Source organism: Anoplopoma fimbria, chromosome 22, assembly GCF_027596085.1.
Source record: "Anoplopoma fimbria isolate UVic2021 breed Golden Eagle Sablefish chromosome 22, Afim_UVic_2022, whole genome shotgun sequence".
NCBI classification, from domain to species: domain Eukaryota; kingdom Metazoa; phylum Chordata; class Actinopteri; order Perciformes; family Anoplopomatidae; genus Anoplopoma; species Anoplopoma fimbria.
Window position 1 is genome coordinate 6,867,987 of NC_072470.1, and position 23,669 is coordinate 6,891,655.

General features: G+C 42.4%; 2 protein-coding genes across 5 annotated transcripts; both read right to left on the reverse strand.

The window, feature by feature from the left end:
• Positions 1-497: 497 nt before the first annotated feature.
• On the reverse strand, positions 498-12,910 carry jam2a (junctional adhesion molecule 2a). 4 transcript variants are annotated; one of them, XM_054624086.1, is made up of 11 exons: positions 12,549-12,910; positions 7,605-7,670; positions 7,300-7,410; positions 6,263-6,412; positions 5,960-6,147; positions 5,720-5,822; positions 5,018-5,125; positions 4,854-4,866; positions 2,805-2,876; positions 1,846-1,879; positions 498-1,562 (listed from the first exon to the last, which is right to left on the reverse strand). In XM_054624086.1, exons 1-11 carry the CDS (start codon positions 12,595-12,597, stop codon positions 1,524-1,526), a joined length of 933 nt encoding a protein of 310 aa, XP_054480061.1. In that variant the 5' UTR covers positions 12,598-12,910; the 3' UTR covers positions 498-1,523. The 4 variants fall into 4 exon arrangements, with proteins under 4 accessions (XP_054480061.1, XP_054480060.1, XP_054480063.1 ...); XM_054624085.1 differs by having other exon boundaries at positions 4,854-4,869; XM_054624088.1 differs by lacking the exon at positions 2,805-2,876.
• Positions 12,911-15,607: 2,697 nt separating this feature from the next.
• mrpl39 (mitochondrial ribosomal protein L39) lies at positions 15,608-23,033 on the reverse strand. Its single transcript, XM_054623985.1, has 10 exons — positions 22,833-23,033; positions 21,345-21,551; positions 20,972-21,111; positions 20,325-20,424; positions 20,123-20,190; positions 19,492-19,604; positions 19,307-19,372; positions 19,030-19,183; positions 18,463-18,510; positions 15,608-15,770 (listed from the first exon to the last, which is right to left on the reverse strand). The coding sequence occupies exons 1-10, from the start codon at positions 22,867-22,869 to the stop codon at positions 15,696-15,698; spliced, it is 1,008 nt and encodes a 335-aa protein (XP_054479960.1). The 5' UTR covers positions 22,870-23,033; the 3' UTR covers positions 15,608-15,695.
• Positions 23,034-23,669: the final 636 nt, after the last annotated feature.

Genomic DNA, 23,669 nt, shown 5'->3' on the forward strand with positions numbered 1-23,669 from the left:
CTTTGACTTTTTTAACACACTATACTATACTATAGATTTGTTTTTATGGCATATTATATTAAAACTTTAAAGATTTTTAATGATGTGTGACATATTATACTATGACTTATTACTTTTTAGAGCACTAATATACTACAACAGTTTTTGTGACATAATATCATAATCTTTTGTTTTAACATACCTCATCATCAAACTGTTTTTGTATGATATTCTATAATACACGGTGATATTTGGAAGTGGGCCATTCTGTATAAGAAGTACCTTCACTTTTAGTACTTTAAGTACATTTTGGTGCTCATAGTGATGTAATTTAACTTTACTTAATATTTGAATGCAAGAGTTTTACCTCACTATTTCTACACTGTGGTATTACTATTTTTCCACCAAAAAAAGTGTTAAGTAAAAGTACGTCAAAATTATATCTAAGTACAGTACTTGAGCAAATGTACTTTATTTTCCAACACTGATATTGTGATCACATAATAACGGCCGGCAGGTTTTTGAATAGAAAAACATTTTTATTACATATACACCATTCAAATAAAACTCTGAACAACCCATTCCCACACTGTCTAAAAACAGACACTCCAGTTTGATTAACATTGATAATCAGTGGCACAAAAATATAAAGACAGAAAAAAGTAAGGCAAGTTCTTTACAAAAAAGTGTGATCCCTAGATAAATATGACAAATTAAAAAAGGCACAAGGTATATAATATATATGTGTGTGTGTGTGTGTGTGTGTGTGTGTGTGTGTGTGTGTGTGTGTGTGTGTGTGTATTTATATATATATATATAAAGACCATGCAGGCACATTAGGGTGGAATGGGGTTGGTCTCAATAGAATTGGCTCGAGTGGCTTCCTGTTCTCCTGGACTGGCTTTGTCTGGTTTCATACATGAATGTATTATATAATTCATCCATGGTTTCATGTTGTCACTAAAATCATAAGGGTCTTCTCTAACATGGGGTCCCAGGGGCCACAAAACATTGGCAGATGCTGAGGTAAATGTTTGAGTAGTATTTATGTTTGAGTAGATTGAAATCAATTATTTCTCTATTGCTTAAAGCATAATTCCCTTGTGATGATTCAATATTTTAAAGCAAATAAATCCCCTTAAGTTAAATGGTGAGTCTTTGGTAAACGAAAACAAAGGTAGTCAAAACAATTGGCCTGCAGAGGGAAGAAACAAAGTCTGTAGAAAGCTCCTCAAGTCACTGGATCCCTCGGAAAATATCGATTGAAATTTCAACATCTGACCACCAGGGGGGAGCAGAACACCGTGAAAATGTACTTGATCCCAAAAGAGCAGAAAACATCAGTGACTGAGAGAGAGAAAGAAGAAGCCTTGTACGTTTTCTGTCCGTCCAAAAAGGAGTGAGAAAGGGAGAAGATTGAAATGAGCATGTGTTGGAAGATCAAGAGCTCATTCCGGAATCCAGCGAGAAGAAATAAATCAGAGAATCCAATGTTTGGCACCTTGTCACGAGGCTGATGTGTTCTCGAAGGAAAGGCTGGCTTCTCAGAGCATGAATGACTGGGTGTGTTTGAAATCCTGGGGCTGAGGGACACAGAAAAAAATATATATTAGTGTGGAATTGTTTCGTTTCAGAATTATGGCTCTGGAAGGTGACAGCGGTGCGATTTCAATCATGAACACAGCAACATTCATTAGGTAAGTATGTACAGCTCATGCTTAAGTCAGCGCTTTGCTCATGTCACCACTCAGAGCTTAATATGAAAGGGAGAGGAAAGTGTGTGTGTGTGTGTGTGAGAGTTTGTGTGTGGGGAGATGTAGGGAGAAAGAGGAGAAAAGTCAATTTAAAAAAAAAAAAAGGACTTACTTCTTGGGGCGGAGGGACATAGTTGACATTGGACCTAAAAGACAAAGATACGGGTAAGCACATCGGACAGTTTGTCACAGTCACAAAGAAGAGGAGACACTCGAGGCGGACAGCTGTATTCTGAGTCATATCTGGCCTTGCATAAATAATGCACATCATACAGTACATGGCAAACCTCCCACTGGGTAAAAAGGAAAGGTCTGACTCTGAACGCTCGGCAGGATTATATGAAGAGAGGGGAGAGGACTGTGTAAGGTCGAAAAGTTGTTCAGGGTGTGTGACAGGGCCTTTGATTAAAGGTTGATACAAACTCAGTTGCCAGTTTATTCGGTCCACCTCGCTAAAAGTAATGCAGTCTAACACAACAGTCATGTAATAAATCTGACTTACGTGAAGGTTATAGTGTCTTTTTTTATTATTATTATTATTATTGAAACTGCTTTAGAAATGTGTTGAATCAACTTTATGGTCATTTTGGAAGATGCAGTTTGTGTTATGCATTATAGAGAGAGACGTTTCTGGTGTTTAGCATTTACTGGTATAAATGGGGTAAATAATTTGAATGTTACACACATTTAAAAACAAAAAAAAACTGATTGTAAAATGTAACTTCTGAAGATTTTAAGGAATAGTTTGACAATTTGCTAAAAATTCTCTGTCTACTGTTCAACTCTAACTCTCTGCAAGAAAGTTAATGCGTGTGTTAATTAATTTTGAAAAAGAACAGCACTGAATTTATAGCATTGCAATATTGTAAATGAACAACCATCTATCTGAATCTTCCAACGTGGTGCAATGGTTTGAGGAATTATTGGTTTTTAGAATTGATAAATTCAGAGAAAATGTGTCCAATACAGAAACTACTAACTTAACTAGTTAGTCAGTTGCGTATAAGATTTTAATTATCATGGGTATTAATTTCTTCCATATCTGTCTGTCGGCCTAAGGGTCACACTCACGTGTCCTCAGTTCTGTGCAGGGTTTGGCTGCTGATGTGGGCTGCACCATGACACTGGGAGATCCAAAATGACCTGTTGGGGTCAGTGTGTTGGCTTTAAAAAGGGTTCACAAGAGAGGGGGGGCATTTTTGGAGTGACACTGCACGCCATGCTTTAATGGGCGGGGGTTTATTAGTATGAAGTCATTAACCTTAGCTGTGTAAACCTGTTCATATGATTTGTGCATATCATTTCTGCATCTGAAATCCCAATCTATTGTAGGATAATTTCTAGTTTGAGATAGAGAGATAAATAAAGAATAAAATAAACATATATAAAAAAATAAAATAACTCAAGATGAAGCAATATATAAAAGGGACATCTTGAGATCTCTCTCTCAGAATGATCTGTACATTCAGGGTCGTTGTGTTACGATTTATGTCTACGCACAACAATTACCGGCACAAACTGCCACATGTAGACACGCAAGCATAAACCCCAACGTAACGACCCTGAATGTACACATTTACGATACATGAATGATATACACAGCTATGGTCACGGCGACAAAACCTATACTGACATGCAGCCAATCGGGATGCAGCAGAGCTGAAAGAAATGCCGGATGAGCAGGTCAAGTGGTGAGCCAATCACATGCAGCAATCCAACACCCTAATATACAACGTTTATATGTGAGCCTCTCTTACAGGTTTATATTACAGCTGTGGAACTGCAACTTATTGTAACTGGGTATTTATTTATTAAAGCTATACATATAAATGTTTCATCTGTGTCTCATAATAACTTAGATTTTATATGCATACAGTGTATTTAAATGTACACTCATGTATTTACTTTTTTTCCTACGCCGAGATTTTTTTTATGAACGACATATATAAAAAATGTAGATAAATGTGCAAATTTTTTCCCATTTATCCATCTCAAAGACAAGCTGAGAGAGTTGCGAATATGTAACGTAACCATCAGAGTTTTTTAGGGACACTCTGTCACTGAGACTTAGGATCATAAAAAGTAAAACTTGTCACAACAACCATCTGAAAATTGGTCACTTATATTTATCACGATTTAACAATCATCCATCTAACCGGGTCCCCTTGACCATTTCTCTCTAAAAAGCCAGCTCTAAATCCTGGCTCTGAGTCCCCACTTTGTTAACTTGTGCCTACTATTGGTGCATCAGATATCATGTCACATCGCCTTTGAGTCTTTGGGAAAAAGGCGGTTCTATAAATAGGAAGTTGACACTGACAGCTCCAGTTAGCTCAGTGGGATAAGCATCAGACTTTAACCTAGACAAAGAGCTTTCGCATCAGCTTCAAGTAGAGCTCCACGATGACTCTCCATCAAACGCAGCGCAGTAACAAGCCAGTAATCAAATAACAAAAAGTCAAGCGAATTAGGCCAGTCACATGAGGATGTGCATTTATGTCGCTGTGGTTTCTGTCTTGACAACCGGTCAACCGTCAAAACGCCCTCTTGCCCACTCTTGTGTGTAAATGCGGTGCACTAACATCCCGCTGTCATGCCCCATAATCATTCTCAGTATCTAAATAATCCATTTCAAATTACCCATCCAATCAGTTTAATTGCTTACAATTCTATCTCCTGCCAATATTTCCCTCCCCTTAGTAATTATTCCATGATTATTTCTCCCCCTCTTTTAAATGTATGCATTTTTAGATCATCTGTCTTTCTGCATGTTGACATGATGACAACAGATGTACGTCGGTCTGGAAGTGGCAATCAACTTAAAAAAGAAACAAAAACAAAAACAAAAAAACTGTTTTCCCGTGGTTTTTACATCTGTTGGCGCCAATCACCGGGGTTTGAGTAGAAACACAGGCACTGCTGTGGCTCAAAATACACACACACACATGTAGACACACACACAGCCACAGCTGTCACTCTATACAGTCCTGACTCAGCACACAGACGTGCAGTCTAAGTGCAACAACAAGCCCCCTCCCCCTCCTCCCTCAATCTGAAGTGTGTAGGGTATTAGCCTAGTGTTTGTTCACATCAATGTTAATGCAATCACAGAGCTCTTACCTTCCTCTGTGTCCTGCTGATGGATGAGTCAGAAGAATGTTGGAGAAAAACAGAGAGAATGTCAGAGTTTTTAGGTTTGATGCACTGATCTTATAAGCAGACAAAGTAGTTGTTAGATCAAAAAAAAAATGGGCAAAACAACGGAACCAAAGAGAACAACTCACGGCTGAAGAAGCCGTTGCGGTGCAAGAGGTATCCCCCGCATCCGCAGATCACGATGAGCAGGCAGACCACCACCACTGCCGTCACCACGGCCAAGACGTTGACGTCCTCTGGAGGTGAGAGGGGAGTAAAGGCTGAGTTACCGTCTGTTTTCCATGTGCAGCAGTAAATAGATGGAGAAAAACTCTCTTTCTTTATTGAAGTCAGTCAAAACAAATGGTGAATACATAAACTCCTAACATAAACAGGATGGACTTATTTTAAAAGGAACTCCGTCTAATGCCCTTTCCTGTACTCCAATAGCATTCCCTATAATTTATGAAGTGCATTAAATGGTGGCTGGCCCTAATCTAGAGTGCATTATTTAATTTATTAGAATACCTTTGACCAGGTCATTTGTCCCTAAATGGACACAGTAGACCTTCACATTTCAAGTTGCTTTGTAAGGGTGTTTCTGATTTTAGAAGCAGGGAGAAATTGTGGGCCTTTCCTCTCCACTGCATCCCTGATTTTCTCCAGTACTGAAAGGTGTGGGTAAGAGGCAGGAAGACGTGTGGAAACACACACACACACACACACACACACACACACACACACACACACACACACACACACACACACACACACACACACACACACACACACACACACACACACACACACACAGACACACACGCACAAATGAAACACACACACAAACACACCTATCGTCATGTGCTTGCCCTCGCACATCTTGGCCGGTCCAACTCCGTTCGAAGCCAGGCAGCTGTATCGACCGGTGTCCTCTTTGGCTACGGCTTTAAACTCCTGCAGAACAGACAGAGAGGGAAGAAGAAAACGATTACATGGAAGGCCTCAGCTGCTGTGTAGAGACAGTGTAAACTATTTCCTGTCCACCTTGTCTGCACGCACACGCACACACACACACACACACACACGCTCACCAGCAATCCTGTGTGTGAGTTGATTAGATAAGTGGCATTGGCGTGGCGTGGCGGGTTGATCGGCTGGTTGTCCTTGAACCAGGAGTAGGTAGCAGGCGGGATGCTCTGCTGGTCCCTACAGCTCAGCTGCACCACTGAGCCCGTCACTGCCCCGCTGGGGATTTCGCAGGACGGGGTGTGTGGGGGCACTGGAGGGACAGGACGGGGTAGGAATTAAAGAAACATAAGATAAACATGGATAAAAAAAACATCTCGGCGCTGTTTTTTTTTCTTTTTAAATCATTGATTCTCTCTACATCGTACCCAGGACTTTGAGCGTGACGTTGGTCTCGCCCAGGCTGACGTTGTCGAGAGGAGCACTGATCTCACAGCGGTACTCCCCAGCGTCCTCCTGGGTCACCCTTCTCAGCGTGACGGTGGCCCCGTCGATGGTTGCGCGGTCCTCAAAGGGACCTTAAAGGAAAGGACAGAAGGTCAGGCAGATCCAAGAGGACATGTTTTTATCTCTATATGTGACATTACTGCCACATCAATATGAGACGCTATTTTCAGATCAAAATAAAGCAAGATTCTGACTTATTTTACATGTTAAACCACTGTAATATTTTTGTTTAAGAAAATAAGGGAGAGGATTTATTTTGCTTCACAGTAAAAGCCTCCCAGCAAAGAGAAGTGGTTGTCTATTAGTGTAAAGCAGCAGCGGGGAGTGCAGATTTATAGGTGCTGGGAGTAGCACAGATTGGGATATTTATGTTTTAACCAACGTAAGAAGTTTCTCGGAACTACTTATGAACCTCAAAGCACCTGCATCACAGACCTTGGACCTCCGGAAAGCCTTAAAGCCCCATTTTACACTGTAATTAATAGAACTTGGAAGCTCCAGGGTACATTTACGTCACGTAACAGCCCCCTAATGGGATAATCCAGCTGGTTGGTGGGAGAGGAGGTTTCAGTGGCGTGACTTTTCATGAATTTCTGCTTTGACGTAGAGCTGTCAGTGAAGAGGAGGTTTGACATGTTTGAGAAAAATCTGCGCTGTCTGTGAAAGAGACTGACTTGGTGAAAGCTGATGTATGATTTATTATTTATTTCAGCCATTAAATCCCCGTCTTAGACCACAAAGGAGAGGGATCAAGGACATGAGACGGGCATTGTATGCCTGGACACATGGCCTGTGCTTAAACATCTCTTAGAGTTTATTGTTCCTATCTCACTGGATCCAGCTGGTGTTTTTTTCTCATCCTATGGGGCAAACCCCTTCCAGCTGGTACTGCAAGCTGATTAAAACAAATGCCCTCTTTGTCATTTGGGGGATAAAGAGCAACAAGCTGCTTTCTCACCTTTGAAGTGTCCCTCAAAGTACACGAAAGACACATCTTTCCCCTTCTTCTTCCACTCGATGCGCGGGTTCTGGTCTTTCTCCGTGCGGAACGTGCAGGACAGCACCGCGTCTGCAAAAAAAAGAAGTGGAACCAATGAGATATTTATGGCAGAATAGCCAAGCCTTCAATCAGTGGCATTTTTAACTGCTTGGTCTATTTTTAGCCTCATGGTTTATTCTGTCAGACAGAATCTGATGTCAAGCAAGCTCTTGAGGGTAAAAAATGACTCGACAGTGGGGATGAGGCTGCTTTCTCTGCCTCACCTGAGAACTCGCGCACCTCCACCTTGTGTCCGGCGGTTGACACGGTAACGGGAAAGGAGGGGGAACCTGGTAGTGGGGGAGAAGAGGAGTGGGAGATTAAAAAAAGAGGGGTCAGAGCATTTCAGAACGCAATATCACTTGTCATCCATTAGGGGGCAAGGTGAATTGGGTAAAGTGCTTCACATTGCTCGCATACGGCAAGAGGAGAATGCTTAATGGTCGTCTTTGGTTTACTGTCTGAGGCTTTCTCCATGCGCTCTGAGGTGAAGGCAGGATTACTCCCTCCTCTGCTTTAATCCAGCAGGGTTAAGGAGCAGCCCGCCGTATGTTTACCCGAGTCCAGGCTAGGACAAGGTCACAAGGCATCTCACCAGAGGCTTGTCCAGATTAACCTGATGAATGGGGAGTATTAGCCAAGAGGCCGACGGCACACTGTCCGTGTTTGTTTTCCCTGCCAACTGTGTGTCACCGAAACCCAGAATCCAAAACAGGAAGAGGAAGAGGGAGCGGGAGCTACCCTTCCTGTGTGCTGAGTGGTTTATGCGGTGGATTATTCCCTGGTCATCCTGTTGTTAAATACAGAATCAACGTTCATCGTGGGTGAAGATTACCTGGGGGAGAAACAGTAAACACGCTCTGGTGCAGCACGAAAGACTAGAATTTCTCTCAAAAGACTAGCGACTTTAGAAAAGGGGGAAAAAGATTTTAAGACTGAAGGCCATGCATTTTTTAAATTACATAATAAATGTTGAACGGGCCTCAAGGGTTCTAAGTCAGAACCATGGGGCTATGAAAAACGTCTAAACTTTTAATTTTGATTCCACATTCACATATATTAACACTTTCCACAAAACACACTCTCTCTCACACACACACACACACACACACACACACACACACACACACACACACACACACACACACACACACACACACACACACACACACACACACACACACACACACACACACACACACACATTCTTTTCCTGCCATTGTTTGTGCAAATGGCATGACCAGAAAGATGAAAATCTCCCAAACGTAAACTTAAAAACACGTATTCTCTAATAAATGTGACAAGCTTCCTGTTTGTCAGTCACTTCCTGTGCGGGCCCATTGTTACTGGAATACTTGAGTTGCAGAAGCTCTTTTTTCCCTGTGAAGGGCGGGGTGACATGGAAGAATGGAGGTCTAGCCGAGACAAAAGGCAGGAAGTGTGGACTAGAACATGCCGTGTCGTGACGACAATCCAAACTGTCGCTTATGAGCCCACCCAAAGGTCTCTCTGGCTCTTATTTACAGCTATTTTTAAAATTAGCCTTTAAATAAACAAAAGCCTATACAATAATAATGTCATCTGCAAAATGCAGCATAAAGCACGCTGAAGTTTTTTAAAAGCTTCTTTTCCTGAAGTTGGCTCAATTTACAGCAGCCTCACTTACTTTCAGCTAAGTGAATTAAAACTGCACACTCTCCCTGCAGACGCTCGCTCTTCCCCTTCGCTTTTGCCATGTGTTGACTCGCGGCAGTGTAACAGGATTATCATCATAGCCTTGGCTCTGCTACCTCGACACCCTCCGAGGAGCATTGTCTCGCTAAAGGATGAACAAGACGAAGGAGGGAGATACAATGAGATTTAAAAAAAAGGGACGAGGACGAATGACAAAGGAGAGATGAGCGGCCCTAAGAATAGAATACAAATGAAGTGGAGTGGAGAGTGAGGCGGGTGGAGGTTGGTGGAGGTGGGGGGGGTTCAGAGACCCGCAGCAGCATGAATAAAAGAGAGTGGGGATTGAAGGCGAGGGAGATCCTCGGTGACAGTAGGACTGTGAATGGGAGATGCTCTTGTCATATAGTGTGAGACCAGGCCTGCTGCCACCTTGAAGGAACGCCTCTTGGAGAAAAAGGAAATGTAGCGGGGCTGACAACACGGCCCGCACTTCACCGCCGCACTGACTGACACGAAAGCACACGAGTCGAAAAATGAGCAAAGAGGCTCCGAGTGCGAGGTCCTCGCTGTGCTCCACGACTACGAACACTGTCGGCTTCAATGGCCTCAATTAACTACAAAGACAATGAACACATGGCCTACTCGGATCATTACACAACTGCATGGTGGGTAATGTTAACGCGGTGTAGCTTCTTAAATAAATAAAAAAAGGCCTACTGTCCAAGAAATCATCAAGAAATGGTGTTCAAGTGTGTGCGAGCGTGCAGAAGTTGACCCACTGAGTGTTGGATGTCTCTTCAGGGTTGCTGAACACGTGTACCTCAGAGTTTCTTTGGCTGTATTGCCCAATAAATACATTAATATTGTTGGGAGGCAGGTTTGGAACGGAATAGAATAAAAACTCAGAAGCCTAAATGTCTACAAATGACACCTGTGCAACCCAAACTGTCACTGATTTCAAGCCTCAGTTTAGCCTAGCATAGATCAGTATTGGTCCGATATCCGTACTGGTGCATCCTTATCAGAGTGTCGGCACAGCAGTATCTGAGGACCAACTATGAACCGGACCTGGCCCATATTTGGCTGACACATTTGGTAAGGTGTCAGTTGTGCACAGTGATTTGAGCCTGGAATCAACAGTACTCGAGTACAGATTTGGACCATCATGAGTGAGTCCAGCAAACAGGCGTGCCGGACTCCAGCTGCTTTCGAGCCAACCTGTGTAGCTAGCAAAAGCTAGGCTCAGTGGATCGGCTCACTTTGAGGACTGATCATGATCTGGTCCATAAATGGCTACCAGAGCGGGCTAGGTGTTGGTAAAGTGGGCCGATTTGGACAGAGAATCAGCTCCAGTTAGCAGCACTGGGACCACAGTCGGGCCCCGTGTTTGCACCAGGAATAAGTCCAACATTCGGCCGTGTCGCTCATCAGGAGTGAGTTGAACAAGACGCTGTAGGGTGGAGTATCTTTGACCACCTGAGTACCGAACAACATTGGTGGCATAATCAAGTCCTTTAGCGAATTTTTTTAAATGATGTTTTTGAATGTGCTCTGTAGCAGCAGGCGTCTGATGGTCCTCCAACATGGCATCAGATATATATATCCCCTGAGGGAATTAAAAGGCTTCAGCGATGTGCTCTGAAGCACAGAAACATCTAGACAAAGGGCGTCAACAGAGACAAGCTTGCAGACAAAAACACAAACACAAACGCACACGCACACACACTGTGCGTGGCATCAACATCAACCAAAAACTGCGACAGCTCAAACCCACAGAGGGACAGCCACCCTCTTTGCCTGAGCGCAAAAATAGAAAGATGGCACGCTTCGCTCCTTGGCACGCAGCTTTACTCTCATTACGCGGCCTGTACGGAGTGTTACAGGGACCGGGGAGGGGGTGGGTGGGTGTTGCCAGGGCTGTGTTGAGGTCAAAAGCATGGGCGCAGTAATAATTAAAGGCACTTATTCAAATTAACAGGACAAATGAAAAGAGGAAGGGAGATGGACCCAGAAGACGTATCCTGTCTGGCTGTGTGATAAAGATAACCGGGCATGTGGACGGCACGCACGTTTCAAGGCTGTTGGGGTACGGAGAAAAACAGGGAGGACTGTGTGTGTGTGTGTGTGTGTGTCTGAGTGTGTGTGTGTGTGTGTGTGTGTGTTCTCCATTTGAACAAAGCCTCTCTGTGTGACTGTAACCCTGTGAGCAACAGCTGTCTCAGGCAGTCGTGCTGTGTGAGTGTAAGGTTGAGATGGGGGTTGTTGGGTCTCTTGCCACAGAGACCCACCCAAAACATTTCCTCCTGTATTATTATTTTTTATTTTTTTTTTTCTCCCCTAATAATACACTCCACAGGCGGTCAGAAGAGCTGAGGCAGATTTGAAGCTGCTCTGTTCAAGCTGTTGACATCTATGTGTGAGCCAGATGATGAGTGATTTCTGTCAGGTTGTCCACAGCCGGACTGGACACACACTAACACACACACACACACACACACACACACACACACACACACACACACACACACACACACACACACACACACACACACACACACACACACACACACACACACACACACACCGTCTCTGTGAACTTGTGACCTGACAGGTGCCAAAACGTGGACAACACACAGTAAAGTCTGCGTCAGTCTCACTGTCTCATCACATCCATCTCACACTGCTGCTGCTGATTCTCCCCAGGAGTCCTAAAGACACTTACACTGCTTTCTATTTAAGCATTTGGGAAAGTTGCCCTTTTTTGCTTTGTAAAGAAACATGTTTTCTCCTGTTCACCTTCACGACCTTATCAGCCGTTAACATCCCTGCCATGAAAACACCTCGTCACGAGCAAGATCAGTTAAAAGTTACTGGTGGTGATCCAACCGCTGACCTCATGCACAGATCCGACACCTCCTCTGCCAAAACGAAGGGGGCCCCAACTGCCACCATGCCGCCCGCCCACACCCTTGGGTGGCTCCCAGCCAAATACAACTTTAGGGCCAACTTGCAGGAACCGAGCCTGGCTGCATAGTCGCCACAGCCCACTCTCACAGCGGGGCTTTAACTAAAAAGGAATAGTGCGGAATAACACCAAACGGAATAAGAGTCAAAAATAAAATTTTTACATTTTGCATATTTGACTTTTGAAATTTGCACACTAAAATGAAAGAAAGGAAAAGAAAACAATTTAGGAAAATGTCACTTAATAAAAACCACTACTTTGAAGAATGTGTCTCTCCACTTTGAAATAATTAGTCACTTGTTAAAACAATATTTGGATTCTACAGCACTGAATTACATTTTTATTTTACTTTGTGCAAAGTACAGACCCCAGGACATCCAGTTAGAATAAAGAAAATAAATAATTATAGATAAAAAAGTATCAAGGTGCACTTCCCTTATCCATGTCCTGTAGTAGTAGTAGTGAAACGTAAAAACAGACAGAGAAACAGTCACTTCTTCCTAATGACTAGTTGTCATTTGTCACTTACATTGCATGAGTAAAATAACAATAGGAAGGTACAGGGACGTCCCCTCCATTATCCTCCACTACTCTGGCTGAGTCTAGTCAGCGGAGGCAGATTTCTTCTCGCACTTGTTCACAACTCTCCAATAATTCATCCAGCTTCCAGGGGGAAAAACTGTTCTCCAGAGTGGGGAAGCGATCGGACCGGACCGGAACGGATCGGCGAGCGGATGAACGGGACGCACCTCCGGGGGTGAATGATCGAGACTCCCGGTGCCGTGGCTGGGAGAAGTCTGGGGGCAGGGAGCGGCGTGCCTGGTTTTACTATGAGCGACGCGGGTGGAAGTCTGGTCTCGGTGCTGGATGAGGTGGAGATGGAGGAGGTGGAGGAGGGACGGAGGGAGGGGTGTGTGCTTTCTGACGGAGCAGAGCGCCGAGAGCGCAGCGCCGTGTCCAAGACGCGCACTGCACTGCCAGAGAACGGGAGTCACTGGGTTTGGCAAACGAGGTGTGGCACGCGTCATACCTTAGCCCGAGTGAGACCTGGTTTGACCCTACAGAGGTTATATAATATGACCTGAAAGCCATTTGGAACATCTAGAGTCCACGTTTTACCTCCAAAGAGACTGATTTCAGCCATTTAGGTTGGATCTTTCTGTAAATTATGTTAATCTGGCACCTTTTTTTTTTTTTTTTTAGACTAAAAGGGTTTATAATTTTAACTTTAGTTAACGAGCAATGTACTACTAACTTATGGGTGGGTTGCAAAATTAAAACAATTTCCGGGGGTTTTCCAGAATGTGACAACGACTTACTGGTATCATAAGATATATTTTATACATGGGCAAGACCACTTGCCTTCTGCAACAGGCCTCTAAATATTAGATTAAAGAGGAATTATCCAACGACAACATCCTGTCCTTATTGAATATGAGATTCAGACTACTTCAGTCTTGGAGAGGAGAAAGACAAACACCGTTTAAAGCCTTGGATCGAGAGGCTGCTCTCAAAGAAAGATTTGAGAGGTTCAGCCCAAAGTAATGAAAGGCGTATGAGACGTAGGGAAGGTTTCGACACCGTCTCTGGATGACGTAGTTCTTGATCAATTTCTGGAGAGTTTCCCCAGTGAATTACTCATGTCTAAACAAGTGTTCAGACTGATCACTGGATAAGCCAACACTATAAATCTCTGCTTTCAGTCCGGCCTTCCACTGTGCCGTCAAATGAAGGAAGCTCTGGGATGACTCTAATGTTGATCTCGTACTGCGCTTGCTCTTCAGAAAAACACATTACCAATTCATTTCTAGGAATGCATTATTCCAGAGTGGTTTTAGTAGCTATTCAAATTTAATCACGTTTGAGCAGCGCGGTCGCAGGAACATCTTAAAAAACATCCTAAGAACATCTCTGGAGCGTTACAAGGAGCGATGGAATTCAGGGCACAGATTCAAACATCTCAATTATTGGTGCTGGTGGTGTGATTGTGCTCTAAGTCCGAGGCATATGTCATTGGGTGTGTCTCGCACGTTGTCAGTGTGTGTGTGTGTGTGTGTGTGTGTGGGGGGGGGGTGTTGGGGTGGGGGATGCTGGAGTCAGAGCAACAGCTGCACAGCAGCTAAGTTTTCTGGCCCCGAGGCTTTGCTCATTCCTGGGCAGTCTCCTGTGATTAAATGTGGGGGAAATAAAAAAGTTTCCCCGTTACTAAACACTCTTTGGATAATCTGAACATGAAAGGGGGGTGAGGGGGGGGTGTTAAATGCTATCTGTCTCTAGCTTGTCCAAAGACACACGCAGTGGCAGAGGCTCGAATGTCAAACAGTGATATCTCCCAACGTACAACTGTGTGGGAGAGGGGGGAGAAAAGTCTGGGAGAGCTGCTCAATGTTCTTTACGTCATTGGTGCTCAATAAACATCACCAGCTGTCCGTCCGTCGCCACCTGTACTGTAACACAAACATCGGGCTAACAGCGTTGTGGAGATACAAACTGGGAGTAACACTTTATCCAGAGGCAGTGATTATAAGTTTATTAAAAAAAGGAGTTCACGGAAAAGTTTAGGGAAATTAGTTTATTTACTCTCTTGCCGCAAGTAAGTGCATATCCTAAAGTGTTGAATTATTTCTTTTAATAAATGATTTACCAATTCTTCATAGGCGAGCTAGACGCACTTATTATGGATACGGATCGTCTGAAAACACCAGGAAGTCGCATACAAAAGCAGATCTGGTATAAATTAATTATACATTTATAGATTAAACATACGGCCTATAAAATGTAGAAAAATATAGAAAACACCCGCAAGATATTTAATTTACCATCAAATAACACAGTAACACAATAGAGAAGCTAGAACTGAAGTACTTTTGGAGAAAGAAATACTTAATATAGTTGCACATTTTTTTTTTTAAATCGACTAAACAATTACTTGTTTTAGCTCTTCCTATTAAATAAGCGGACCAAGTATAACCGGTCACATTAAATTGTAACGACTTTCCTCTTTCAGCAGGACACTTCCTTTGTCATTTTACATAAAGAATTTTTATTATGATTAACGATTAAGACGTGTAACTGCACACTGATTAGAAAGAGAGCCGTGGTATTCGCTTGGAATTCTGAGTAAAAAAGAAAGTAAAAAGAGAGAGTCCCTCCCGGCTCACACTTTCTAACACTTGACTGTGAACACACTCTGAGGATTGAGAGCCACCTGTTTGAGGAGTGATAGACTCAACAGCTGCACTGCTGCCTGACCTTCAGCCAATGGAGACACACACACACACACACACACACACACACACACACACACACACACACACACGCACACACACACACTCCGCTTTTGTTGTTAAACAAACTGCTGACACAGACATAAGTGCACATGAACGCATTCCCATTTTCACTCTTTCTCTGTCACTCCTACATTCATGCAATCAGTTATTAACTAAAGTTTACACGTTCTCCCATGGGAGCGTTGAAATATTTTGCTCAACACAATGCAAGTTTTGTATGACAACGGGGCCAAGGAAAGTGATTTACTTCAATTTGCAGCGATTTCCATAAAAATGACAAAAGCGGGAGTTATTTTTCACATATTTTTACACATTTATTGGACAAATAATACAATCAGATACATGTGAAAGTGTTAATGTATGTGGGGAAGGTTACACAGAGGTCATTACTGGCTGGTCGGAGGTGGAGTTGAGTCAGGGGGAGGGGGTGGGGCCAATTCTTCAAGTCTCGGCACCTCAACCTGGGAAAAATAAAGCCACATATGTTAATGGTTATTCTTTTAATTGATAAATCCCCTTTCTAGACTTTTTCTTCTATTTAGTGAGAGTTTGATAAAGTACATATTGCCTAAAAGTAATCTTTAAAAAAGGACATTGTGGAGGCATCGGTTTGTGGCGTGGGCGGCCGTGTTTTGAGCGCCAGCTGGAGGCAGACGGGGGACATGCTTCCCTACCGCCTGCAGACGGCTCAGAAAAAACGCACCGCCCACGCCTCGCTGCTTTTATAAACCTGATCGGTACGGTAGCACATACAGAGGGTGGACAAAATAACACAAACATTTCAAATTGACATAAAGCAGCTTTAAAAAGTATGAAGTTGTATTAATATCTCCTTTAAAAAAAGGGATGTAGGGCTACTGTGAAGGATTGGATGGTAAGGGGTTTCTGTTATTCTGTCCACCTGGATCTAGACTTTTAAAAAGGAGAAACACATTTAAATCACACTGAAAAGATTTGACAACAATTTCAGTTTTGGGAAAGTAATAGCGCGTCTACATTTTTTGCCAACTATACAAAGCAGACTTCTTTGACATGTCTCTTCTAAACTTATTCTTAAGAGGAAAAAAAGTGTAACATTATAACCTATAAAACTGCTAGGTTCAACAGTACTTCAGAGGGGCTAACTATGTTTCACCTGTGAATAAAGGGGTTAAGATAATCTAACTAAACTGATTGTCTGACACATTGGCCTTGCTCCCAGATCTCACAATGTTACAACTGCAAAAGATTAAAGCAAAATAAAGTCTAAATATTCTGTATATGCTGTACCAATGAAATACAGACTACTACACTGTGCCTTGCTGTCATCTACACATCAACAAACATCAGATGTGGTGTTTGAATACCTGATGGGAAGGCAGCGTTTCCAAATGAAGTCTATCTGGTAAATCACTCCAAGAAGGGTGCACAGTAAAAAGAAGAAAAAAAATGCACCTTCTCCAAGTTCTTCTTCTTAAGAAATTCTAGGAGCGTTTCCCAGCAATGGCGCAAAAAATGAAAATGGGAACCTTTCTCGCTTTTTAATGAAATTATGGTCAAACTTCAAAAGTAAGACCCAAGTTGTTAACCTGAACATACCGAATCTTTTTCATTGAAATAGCAGCATGGTCTCCTGCAATTTTCAAATCGCAACAGGGGCAATATTTTTTCAAGGTGAATTGTGTGTAAAAAAAAAAAAATGTTTTAAATGAAATACTGTGGCACTGCAGAGATGGCCAACACTGTTTGGTAGAAATCCAGAAACCAAAACATAATCATTTTATATGTTTTTCAGAGAGAATGATGTAGAAATGATTATTCCCTCTAATATTGATAATCAACTCACAAATGAAATAGTCAAAATAACCCAAAAAGTGTAAAGGATCATGTTCAAACTTTCAGTCCAGTGCTCTTGGCTGTTTGTCAATGCAGCATGAAATCTCACAGACAGTTTTATCAAGCTGCATTCTTGTGGTTTTATAGGAATAATGAAAAAATTCCAGTGGTCTTAAATGATCTTTGTCTACCAGTGTGAGCGGTTGAAGAGAAGGACACCGTGTGCATTAGCCTTGCTTTGCCTTCATAAACTGACAAAACTGCAGTATAAATGTCCTTCAGGGAGGTTCTGGGCCCGTTTAAGTTCATAGCTCCTCCACTGATTAGCAGTAGTGATTCTCTGTTAACACTTTGGGACAAAGAGGACAGGACGGCGTGCTCTCTATACACATCCTGTGCACACACACACAACACAGCAAACATTAATGTGTCAGGTGATGCTATGGAACCGCGTCCTCTGAGACCGTAACAGTGATGTCCTGTAGCTCCTGCAGCAGGTCTGCATGCTAATCCTGTGCTTGTAAAAGCGCCACAAAATGTGATCCAAATATCCTCCAACTCTGACATCCATTCTTTTGTCTTCAATAAAGTGCTATTTCAATTCCCCAAATAGACATATGTGAAAATAAAATGTAGGCCACAGAGCACAGTATGTCATCAGTTGCCAAATCAAGTGTGTCTATTAATGAGTACAGCTTTTTTTTTTTTCATTACGCAACCAGTGATGCACAGAGAACGGCAGAAAGGCTGCAGCAAAATATATTTAGTCGAGATGACTCCATCCAAAATTAACTCGTAGCCTAGTTTGAATTTGAAGAATTTATGCTTCTCTTTAGACTCCGAGTTGGTTATGCTCAGACAGAGACGATTCAACTTTGTATCAATCTGAGTGTCACGATGCACGACGTCTAATATAAGAGCCTTGAACCTGCACAGATTTAAAAATACTTCCTCCTTGGATCTTGAGTAAGCGTCTGCGTCTTTCATGTCGAGTTCTGAAAACAGCAGTTTGTCCTTCATGAGGAGAATGAGGCCTGCTTTTTCCTGAAGACTGCAGCCCACACTGCGTATCCTCTCTCTGTTTTTGCCAAAATATAAATGCAAAAGCAATAAAAATAGCCACGTTAAATCCTAACCCCTGGCTACTTTGTGAAATCTGAAATGATGGCTGCAGCCAGGGATCGAGCTGGCTGAATGTGGAACAAGCAGTAATTTGGACAAGTATCCATCATCTAGACCAGACCACTGTCTGAAGAGTTGGCTGCAGTGCTTCAGCTTTGAAGTCTGTTGGACGGCTGTGAGAGGTAAAAATTTAAAACAGATTTTTGTTGTTCTTACCAGTTTCTCTGCCCGTTGCCTCAGCTTCCTCCAGACTGTGTGGTGAGCCTGCAGAGAGGAAGACAACGTGACTAACAGGCACATGGAGACAACCATTAAGTGCTTAACCCGCGCTGTACAGAGGACAGGCTTTGACATTAGACGGACAATAGAATGTCATGTATAATCTGTTCTATTAAAACAACAGTATTATTAATAATCTTGAGGGAAACCACTGCAGACTGCTAAGAATCATTGTTAAATTGACCTTTTGACACAGTAATCAAAACCGGAAAGTGTCACAGGTGCTAATAGATGACATTTCATCACAGAAATCTAGGTATAATCAATTGCCATGCAACATTTGGACCTTCATCTTATTCTAGTCCTTGTCCCAATAAAAGTCACAACAAAATTCCAAAGAAAAACATTATGGGCAAGAATGAATATAGCTCTACTTGTCTCGCATGAGGGTTTTTATACACGTGAGATCAGATAAAAGATTAAATAATAAATAAAAAAGCTGAACACACACAGTGTTTGCCTTCAATGTCTTTAGATGCTGTTATATTCCACACATATCCCTACCTGCAGCTGAAGAGGCAGGGAGAGGCCCTGTGCTCGACGGTGGAGGCCCCAGGGCCCCTGCTCCAGGCTGTGGAGGGCCGTCACCTCGTACTGGGAGCACAGGCCTGTTCTGGCCACCAGGGGGCCTTCACTCAGCAGCACATGGTCACCACATCTAGAGAAAAATGAAAAAGGTAATTAATTGTGGGAGATGTATAAAATATACAGCCTCCTTTAGATTTGCATAATGTGTCATGTAACCGAACTAATTAACCAAAATGTGTCCATGAAAACTCACCTGTGGAGCATCACTGTGCCTTTGGGGTTTTGTGATGCTTTCTGTTCCACCTCTTCCTGTTTACACCTGAAAGACAGAAGGACAGAGGTATGAAGCGAGAAAAAAAAGTTCAAAAATTGAGAAAAAACCCTGTGAAAGAGATTCAGTGGTACAAAGCACTGCTGCTCAGTAAGAAGACAGTCTACCTGCTGTGTGAGAAGACCTCCAGCGCCACAGAGGGCGCCACCTCCAGAGGCTCCCAGGCCAGGTCATGATGGATCAGCTGCTGGGCCGCTCTGGTCAGAGACCGCAAGGACTCCTGGAGAGAAAACCAGCCATGTTAGTTTACAAACACAACTTACAAAGGATCAGGTACAGTTAGGGATGAAATAGTTCTGTGACCCAAGGCACAAAGCAGCAAACAAAAATAATCGTTCCTCCCCTGCAACTGCTGGGGAAAAATACACTTCAAAAGGTGATGATAAAAAGTAACACTCTAGTCTCTCATCCTCAAACCACCATGTTTAAATAAAGCATATGAAATACTGCAAACACCAAGGCTCTCATTTATTCCAAAATATGACTTTAGACAGCATGAAGCAGAGTTTTAAAGGAGGACATTAGCACAACACTAACATAAAAACTCCATTTAAGCCAAGTGATGATGTGAAGGAGTGGTCTAAGGAGCTCCTTTGTTCTGACTTTACTAGCTCAAAGTCTTGTCACTATTACCAGCTGATGAAAACAGACACCTTTCTAATTGATTGTTGTCAGAAACTAGAAAATGTTTGATTGGAAAGTAGATACACACACACGCACACACACACACACACACACCTCAGAGGGAGTCCACGAGTCCAGCTGAGGGTCGAGCACCGCATCACAGCAGAAAGCCCCAGAAGTGACTACATGGAAACAAATGAAATGGAAACAATTTAGCACCACACCACCTTTTTTTTTTTTTTTTTTTTTAACTCATTCTACAGGTCTCAGACGCTGGTCAGGGTTCATTTGGAGACATAAAGAGAAGCTCCTCTACCTGCCACCTCTGGTGTGCTGAGCAGCTCCACAGTAAAGTCGTCTTTGAACGCAGTCTCCAGAACCTGGCCTAGCAAGGCAGCGCAGGAACGCCAATAGGCCTGAGGGGAAAAAAGAGCACACGCTGAATGTCAAACCCTTTTCATGATGTCACTTATTTAATTTCATTATACACTGATCACGAAGACAAGTGGATAAAAACATCTGGCAGAGATTTGGGAAGCTTTGAGGCATTAGAATTCTGTAATCAGACAGTTTATTTGTTTGGCTTATGTGACGGAAATAACAAGTCAATGTAAAGATGCATGATTTCATATAATTATTTTGTAGGTGGAATGCCTTCTATGCATCACTCTTCCTTCAGGGAAGCACAAAGATGAAAATTAATTCTAAAAAGTCAGACACTTTAGAAAATACTAAGTGGACACTGGCTAAATCAGACTTTCAAAGCTTCATATGAGCTGCGGCTGAAATTAAGAATTCATCTTTACAAAGAAACAAGACTGGGAATTTTGTCCCATATCACTTCCATAAGAAACACATTAGAACCGGATCATTCCTAAAATATGAGGAAAAAGAAAGGGGATTCTTAACATCCATAACAATCAGAAATCTTATTGAATAAAATACATTGTTGTTGTTTAGTACCTGGTTGGCCAGTGTTGGATCATTGTCTTTAAATGTGAGCAGAGTGAGTGAGCAGGACTGGGTGAGGGGCTGGTGGAGAGACCACGGTTCCCCGTCCACCAGGGCCAGAGCAGAGTTGGTCAGGTGATGCTCTGTCAGGTCTGAGAAGAAATACACAGGAGTTACAACTAATATTTATCTATAGCGAAACATGTAGCAATACATTATTAATACATGCAAATGAAGCTGAGACGTTTAGTTTTCCACAGATTATGGATTATACTGTGTACAAAAATGGTTGGGTTAAACCTGACAAAAGTTCAATTCATAAATTTGTGGAGATCACAATCATTTCCTGCTTCTCCACAGAGCTTAATCTTGCATCCTCACTCACGTCTGGCACAGCTCAGTGGAGTGGACATCCCTTTGTTCATGATGAGCAGTGTCCCATCCAGCCCCGGGCCCTGCATGGACACCTCTATCTTCTCGATGCGAGGGTACAGAGCTCTCTGCCTGGCCTGCTCTCTGGAGAAGACGGCATTGCGCTGGCTGCGGGCCCCGGCGGCCGGTGCACGTGCAGCCGCTGCGGCAGTCACAAAGCCTGTGGGAGGGGGGGAGAATGACATGAGGATACTCCATCTTTTTTTTTCTATATTCTAATCATAAGTCATGTTGAAACTACGTTGTTGTTAGTGACAAAGCAATGTCTACAGGGTAATCTGGACCCAAAACTACAATTTTGAACAATAAGCCTGTGTTTCAAAGAAGGAACCAAACAAACTATGGAGTTGCATTATGGGAAGTGCATTCTCCAGTGTTTTCGGAGCATATTAGATAAAAGTCAGGATATGCATTCTGTTTAAATGTATAATTCATGTCAACATAAACCATTTGCACAACTAAACAATACTATAAATCATAAACAATGTGTGCTTAAGGTAATTACCGCCTGGTATGGCTGGCTTACACGACATGCTAAGTACAAATCATTGCAGCTCATAATACTTATTGTATTAGTTTGTTGCACTTATTGTATTGGTAGTAATTTGCTTCTGCACTGTACTTTTGCTCTGGTTATGCTCTTAGATGCTTGTTTAAGAAAGGAGATGCACTTATGACTTCTGGTGACTAGTAGTTCTCTTGAATACCTATGTTGAATACACTTATTGTAAGTCGCTTTGGATAAAAGCGTCTGCTAAATGCCTGTAATGTAATGTAATGTAATGTAATGTGTTTCAAAGAAGGAACCAAACAAACTATGGAGTTGCATTATGGGAAGTGCATTCTCCAGTGTGTTTGGAGCATATTACATAAAAGTCAGGATATGCATTCTGTTTAAATGTATAATTCATGTCAACATAAACCATTTGCACAACTAAACAATACTATAAATCATAAACAATGTGTGTTAAAGGTAATTACCGCCTGGTATGGCTGCTAAGTACAAATCATTGCAGCTCATAATACTGTTCATATTTAGAATATGTAAGGTCATGTAGGTGATTACACAAGCAGTCAAAATGATGTTGGGGATTTTTAATAATTTTCTTTCACAGTGGAACAATAATGTGACGCCAATTTGAGGCATTTGAAACTAAAGACTTTGGTTAATATAGCAAATCAAACACATGTCTCCTCCACCTGTGCTGTGCCAAAGCTGCACAGGTGTATTTAATCAAACTAATTAATGCTGTTAATTAAGGCCCTGCTGGTTTACCCTCATGCACTTTTTGTTATTTATTACACATTTGCCTTTTCCTACTTTGTCAAGTCAAAAATGTCAAACCTTACACATTTAAAAACATATTTACATGACGTCACAATCCATAATCTCCACCTAGTTAGCTCACATGCTAATGCTACCTCCAGACACGTTACTTACGGCGCTGGAGAACTTGACACGCGGTCCTGGTCACCATTGTGAATAATATTTATATATGTCTACATAAAAAAAAATTAGAAAGATACAGAAGGGCGAATGGATAAATGTTTGTCACTTTCGCCTCTGGTTGAAGGACGCCATGCCTGTTACGTGTGCAACGAAGATTGCGGTCCGGGTAGGAACTAGAGTCAGTGGCTGGAAAAGGTCCGTGTGACAATAGAGGCGAGGTGCAGTTCCAGTTTATACCAGCAGGTGTCGCTGTTGGTCGATATTTCCATTAGGCTTATGTAAAGGAAACCCTGCAATACTTCTTTGTATTCTGTAGCTATACAGAGTGGGAGAAAAAAAAAATCTACATCAGCACCATTTTCATCAATAGTTCTTAACAACATCATATATCTCTGTTTAACACTTATTTGATATTTTTTTAGGCACTTTTAGGTTTGATATTTATGGCCCTTGACAATTTATTTATGAATTACCTCGGTCTCTGTTTCCTAAGTGTTGAAAGACTGTTGCTCTCACGCTGATTGGATGGAATCCAAAGTTATGATCTTGGCTCTAAAGTCTCACATGTCCCCAACTTCATCCTCTAATGGACTCTAATGATATTCAGAATTTGACAAATGCCCGTTGGATTTTTTAGGACCAGAAATCAGCATTAAGTGTTGGCACTAATGGCTGCAGCTGGAGCAGCAAGACGCCTGGCCAGGAAACACAGCCGCAGGACCGAAATGTCATAAATCATCCCGACGCAGGCCGAGATGGAGCCAGATTACAGCTAAATATCAAAGCTGAAAGGCTAGTTTCACAATGAGAGCCAATCCAATGACCTCT

What these genes read in the sequence shown, in the direction of transcription:
- jam2a (XM_054624085.1), bottom strand. Translation starts at nt 12,597, where the DNA reads ATGGAGGGGACGTCCCTGTACCTTCCTATTGTTATTTTACTCATGCAA. An exon ending in ACTCACACACAGGATTGCTG is followed by an intron (nt 5,823 to 5,959) that starts GTGAGCGTGTGT and finishes TCTGTTCTGCAG; the next exon opens with GAGTTTAAAGCCGTAGCCAA. An exon ending in ATGTCCCTCCGCCCCAAGAA is followed by an intron (nt 1,563 to 1,845) that starts GTAAGTCCTTTT and finishes TGTGTCCCTCAG; the next exon opens with CCCCAGGATTTCAAACACAC.
- mrpl39 (XM_054623985.1), bottom strand. Translation starts at nt 22,869, where the DNA reads ATGGTGACCAGGACCGCGTGTCAAGTTCTCCAGCGCC. An exon ending in CAGCACACCAGAGGTGGCAG is followed by an intron (nt 20,191 to 20,324) that starts GTAGAGGAGCTT and finishes GTTTCCATGTAG; the next exon opens with TCACTTCTGGGGCTTTCTGC. An exon ending in CCCTGCCTCTTCAGCTGCAG is followed by an intron (nt 18,511 to 19,029) that starts GTAGGGATATGT and finishes TCCTCTCTGCAG; the next exon opens with GCTCACCACACAGTCTGGAG.